At 39.2% G+C, this 5969-nt stretch overlaps 1 protein-coding gene across 1 annotated transcript; it reads right to left on the reverse strand.

The window, feature by feature from the left end:
- Positions 1 to 548: 548 nt before the first annotated feature.
- On the reverse strand, positions 549 to 5573 carry LOC141430165 (transient receptor potential cation channel subfamily V member 5-like). Its single transcript, XM_074090738.1, is given in 10 exon segments — positions 549 to 864; positions 2053 to 2295; positions 2609 to 2745; positions 2748 to 2789; positions 2990 to 3099; positions 3174 to 3308; positions 3648 to 3772; positions 4048 to 4142; positions 4318 to 4443; positions 5484 to 5573. Coding segments are annotated over 10 exon segments (1170 nt in total). The 5' UTR covers positions 5488 to 5573; the 3' UTR covers positions 549 to 711.
- Between the last annotated feature and the right edge of the window lie 396 nt (positions 5574 to 5969).

Genomic DNA, 5969 nt, shown 5'->3' on the forward strand with positions numbered 1-5969 from the left:
TATTTTATATCAAACTCCAATTTTAGCCTACTAAATTGTGCCACTTTAACACGCGATCTAGCCCACGATAATCTACGGAATACGTTTGTTTAATGTAAAAAAAGTATCAAATACATTAAATTTATAACCATAACTTATTGAAAAATCAACAAAAAATGCTTAAAATCCTTACGTTTGTGTCAATAATACTGAAAAAGCTCCGTAGACACGTGTTCCTCCACGTGACGCTAATGCAAACTGGTGTACAGTGGGGGTTCTCAAGAGGGCCTTACGCGGTATATTGCGCGATCTGGCAAGGTGGCACTTTAGAAATATCGCAATGTTTCACTGTGTACCTAAGTTTCATTGTTGGACACAAGACCCTATGCCAAATTTCAAGCCTTTAGCTTCAGCGGTTTGGGCTGTGCGTTATATATCAGTCAGTCAGTCAGGACTTTGATTTTATATCATATCATATTGGTATATATATAATATATATATATATACCATATGATCCAAGTCATTGGATCATTTCATTACTAATAAACAGTATAGGTGTACTTGCACAATTATAGAGACAGACAGACACATTTTTGTATTCGTAGGTAGATACAGGTATTTCAGATTACCTTAAAGATGCCTAGTATAGTATTTATCTAGTTACCTATTTAAATAAATAGGTAATTATAAATCGTATTCAAATCAGTAGTACCTGAGCGACCAAGCTAAAACTTATTTTCTAATGGGATAGTTGCGGACTGGCGGTGGCGGGGGCCGGCCCTTCAGCCCTTTCAACTCAGCAGCACGCTGCTTCCTTTTCGCCACGATACGTTCATGAGTCCGCTTCATTTCCAAAATTTCCTTCATTTCTTCTTTGTCCTCATCCTGAAAGTGACATTTCACAGTTAACTACAGCTCACTTTTTGTGAATCATAACACAAGTACTATATAGGCTGTTATTCCTAGCCAGGATAATTTTACTACAATATCTAGAAGACAAGATAAGTGAGCCGTTTAGTTAGGCTGTGCTCCGAAAGGTTACGAGTACCGATCTCAAAATTTTGTTAAAGTTTGCGCTGTGGATGTACATATGTTCATCCTTTACCCCAGCAGGGAATATCTGTATAAGAAGTAAATTATCCTATTAGTTAGTCGTAGTGATAGACTACGAGTATATCCAAATCCATCCACGTTATAACGTGCCAAACATACACAAACTCTCGCATTTATTAAACACTCGTTTATTATTCGCTTCACTTGTAACTATGTATTGTATACGTATGTATCTGTGTATGTAACGGAGTCTCCTAATTTTCACCCAGTTCATATTGTTGCGTCAACACGAAACTTGGCAATTATGCGTAGTTCTGATGAAAATACAATAATATGGTACCATCGAGCTCATCTGATGATGGAGCCGAAGCTAGGAAGGACCCACTACTATTGATGTGCGCGTTAGAATAACCTAACAACGTACAGTCGTGAACGGGGGATTTCAGAAAAAAATGTACTTGTTTTGCCTTAATTATCCTTAATTTTCCACACAACATTTATTAGTCAGTTTTGTGACGGTCCATACAATATGTATGGTTAACTGCAAAACTGACAATTAAAAGTTGGACACTTTTTTATTGCAAATCGATAGTGCTCGGAATTCTGAGTAGAAATAACCCAAAATTTATTAGGTTTAAAAAAAGTACAGGGTACACTTTTTCTGAAAATTCCCGAACACTGTTGAGCCACTATTGCCACTGTTTCGTAATTTGCCCTATAACTCGACTAAATTATGAACAGTGGACACAGTGGTGACTGGCTCAATAATCCCGGTTCGTGATAGTACTCTGACCAAGAATGGTAGGTAAGTATAAGTTTTTTTTTAACTTTTTTAGTTGTAATGTTTAGTTCACTTGTCGGGTGTCGGATCCGTTTCGTGTCGAATTTTGGTTATTTATTTCTAAATCAATGTTGGACAAGTGTGCATAGCATCATATAAAATTTTCTGCAACTGGAATACCCGATTAAAATCCGAGCCCGAGATCCGACAAATAGAAACCAGCTCTTAGACCCTTAGACCTTTTGATTGATCCTCAAGACCAGCGCCCTCTTGCCGCTGGCCATGGGCTGGCTGTAGGTCATGAGCTGGCGCAGCCGCTGCGCGGGCGGCACGCCGCGCTCCACCACCAGCACGATGCGCGCCCACTGCCGCTGCCACTCGTTGCGCGTCTCCGCTATCTTCTGGTACGTGTTGCCCATCATAGCGATCAACATGTTCACCAACAGGATCGCCACTATTATCATGTACACTACGAAGAGAAGCTGCGGCAAAGGATTGTTTTTTTTTTCAGAAAATAGATCTATTTAAACACAAACTACCGACGACTGACCGAAACGACCATTATTTAAATTATTCAAAAGTGATAGGTATGCAAAAACACTAATAATCTTCGAATTTGAGTTCAATATCGCAATGAAAAACAGATTAACTACATAAGTCCATACTAGGTATTCAGTTAGAAAAGTTCTGTCTATGATTGAGTAGTGGGAGTTATAAATTATTAATCTAGTTAAAACATTTGATTGTGGATGTAGCAAACACAGGTGTACCTACTTTGTAGTGTTATGTCCTCACCTTTGCCTCTATTTCATGGTCAGTGCGATCAAAGGCACCGTAGTAGTCGGAGAAGGACGTCAAGGACATGAGAAACATAGCCATGATGCTCTCCATCGGCGAGGGCATGGGGTTCGACACCGAGTCGTCCACGCCCTCGGTGTGTTCGGGTTATCAAACGACAGAAAGATAATGTAATAAGCTGGAAAACGAACATAAATATATGTTCAATTCAGAATTACAAGTAAACATAATTTGTGGCAGTTTTAGGGTCAGTTCACACGAGTATATTATGTCGAATAGGTCTGTACTCGTTGACGTGAATTTGGTGCGTCGGGTGCGGGTGTGAATTGACACGCAAGCAAGACAAGTTCAGCGATACTATGCGCATGATCAGCGTACCTTGCGAGAAGCCCATTACAAATACCAGATAAATGCAAACGAACCGCAGCAGGTCCCCCATCACCATTCTATAAATCATCACAACGAATGGACCGACAGTTTTGAATCCTCTGCAAGAGAAATGATCAAGTCAACTATGGCTTAATTCAACAAATAGTCATGTTAGTTAAATTTGTATAAATACCTGCAAAAGAATAGGAAGTACGGTGCAGTTGTAAGCATTATAATGACAGCCAAATGGTCCTCAGCTTCGTCGGCGCACCACAGCCGCAGAGTGGGCAGAGCCACCATCAGTAGGCACGAGAACAGGAACATCACCCTGCACAAACAAATGATCTACACACGAATCTACCGCGTAGGTAATAAAAGAGTTCAGATAATTTTGAGCACCAGAACCGCTCATCCTTTTTTGCTGCTGACTGTACATTTAAGAATTATCGAAAGAATTCTCTCAATCATTTCAAACACGAAATTACTTCTCACAAATGATGTTTTTAAAGATGTGAGCCTTGCGAGTATTGATAGTTTAGGTATTATAAACTCCTTATAGCAGTTGCCTAGCGAAAACATTCGCTCATAACTACTTGTACTACCTATACTGTGCATATAATACTTACTAATAAACTAAGTTTACCAATTAAATATGAATAATATTCACCTGGATGGAACTGTGCTTAAGTTCTCAAAAAACATTTTTAGTCCAAGAAATCTTGCTTCTCGTAGCGCGGCTCCGATATAAGCTAACGCCCCCAGCCATAGCAACAGTTCAGCAGAAATTCTGACCTGCAATTTTGATTATTTAATTGAAACTTGCATACATCTAACATTATAGTAACTAGCTTAATGCCCATAACTTCTTTTTTCGCATAAGTAGCACCTAATATTAACGATTATAGTAAAACTACATGTTGCCCACGACTCCGTCTGCGCATAATTCTGAACGTCTAGCTCTGGTAGTTTAGGCTAGAAATCTGTGCGCTGCGTTATACGTTAGTCAGTCAGTAACTATACTCTTTTAATAAGTAGGTATAAGAAAAACAGTTGATTAATTATCTTACTTTAGCCTGCGACGAGTCGAAGTTCATTAACCTGCATTCTTCTGTGAGATCCTCCCACCACCCCTCCATGTCAGTTTCCTTGGGCGCTTCAGTTGCTGTAAATTAAATCTGATGAAGGTTACAGAGCACCCACTAGATTAGGTAGGTTATATACACGACTGTCAAAAAGTAGGGTTATATTTTTGTTTTCACAAGTTTTCACCAACACATTTCGACTGTATTTAGGTACGAAATAAAGTACATAATTTTATATTTAAAAGTTCTACTTACGTTTCTCTTTTTCTTTTGGGTGACTTTTGAAACGAGCGCAGGGACTGCTACCAGGTTTGGTATCATTCAAAAGTTCTACTGATGCTGGATCTATCTCATTGGAATTTATCGAAGTTGTGCAGTTTTCTGAAAGACAGTAACCATCTAAAAACATAAATAGGTACGTATATTTCTACTGATAATTTCTAATAAACTATCCTGATAATTTCTTCCCTTTCCTGAAGCAATATGCCTTGACAATTTGTATGGCATTGGGCCAATGGGCTGTTAAATCTGTGTAAAAGACGGCAGATGGACAGACGGACACAAGAGTGAAAGCAATAAAATTCCATTTGAACCCTTACCCCCCTGTTTTACCATCCATTGATTAAATTTATTTGACGGATAACTGTGATGCCATCTCTGTTTGTTTTGTTCGAATAGTCAGAGACGGCATCACAGTTATCCGTCAAATAAATTTAATCAATGGGTGGTGAAACAGCCCCTAGTGTACAAAACTCATCATCATCATCATATCAGCCGTAGGAAGTCCACTGTTGAAGCGCCTCCCCTATGTACAAAACCCTAAAAAAGGCAAATTATTTGACAACAACTTTCATAAGAACGCGAACGTTTTTAATGGCTACTTGCTGGAAACACATAAATCTCGAGTTTGAGTTAAGCTCAGTTTAGTAATGTCAAAATATGGAACTGTCAAGCTTAAGCCAGGTTTAACGACTAAATCTTGATTTTGTTTTTTCCTGCAAGACGCCTAAGAACTTAACTATAACCTAAAAAACCGGTTTATTCGACGAGTGACAGCTGGCCGGCCGGCGGCGGGCGGCGACGTTTACCCTGCGCCGGAATAAACCGATTTTTATTGTTCTAAACCGGTCTGACAAGAACTTTATGGAAATGTTCCAAAACCGTTTAAAAATAACGGTTTCGCGAACGAAACCATAATGAAGAGGTTTTGGCCAAGTACCTACATGATAACGGTTTAGAAATTTAACCGGTATCCGAGCCTTGGTTGAAAAAAAGAAAAGATTTATTTATTTATATATTACACTAGATACTATATACGAACTTACCCGACAAAATACGATGGCAAAACCTTATTCACGACGTCTGTAAGCGAATAATAGCTTAATGTGATTTAATAATTTTGTTGTTATCTCGGAACTTACCCATGTCCGTAACAACGTCTGTTTCGTTAATAGGTATACTGGAATTGACGACGGTTGAGTTGACGGCGTGCTCGCCGGGGGGGCCCGGGCGCAGCGTGAAACAGACCGAGCGAGATCAGAAGTAGCACGAGAACAATATAAACTGCCGATAGAACCGGAACTTCACGAGGTGTTCCATTTAGTTTTTCAACAGGTCCGATCAGCATTCCTTCCAATAATTCCAAATGCTCATCTTTTTCCTGGTGAGAACAGCATTTTATACTTTTACGTCCGAAGGTATATCATGATACAGTAAAAAGTGAAACTTCTCGTAGTCCTTGACTGATACATACGTATTTGGGCGGGCCTTTAAAGCGTATCAACCACAGTCTCCGTGTGTTACGAAAATCTAAAGATAATGTCCAGTCTATGAAACTTAAACCTTTGACCGCATTATTTTTTAAAGCAATGAATCGAGAACTTTAACGATACGCACAGCATGAATGA

This window comes from Choristoneura fumiferana, chromosome Z (genome assembly GCF_025370935.1).
Source record: "Choristoneura fumiferana chromosome Z, NRCan_CFum_1, whole genome shotgun sequence".
Taxonomy (NCBI): Eukaryota; Metazoa; Arthropoda; class Insecta; order Lepidoptera; family Tortricidae; genus Choristoneura; species Choristoneura fumiferana.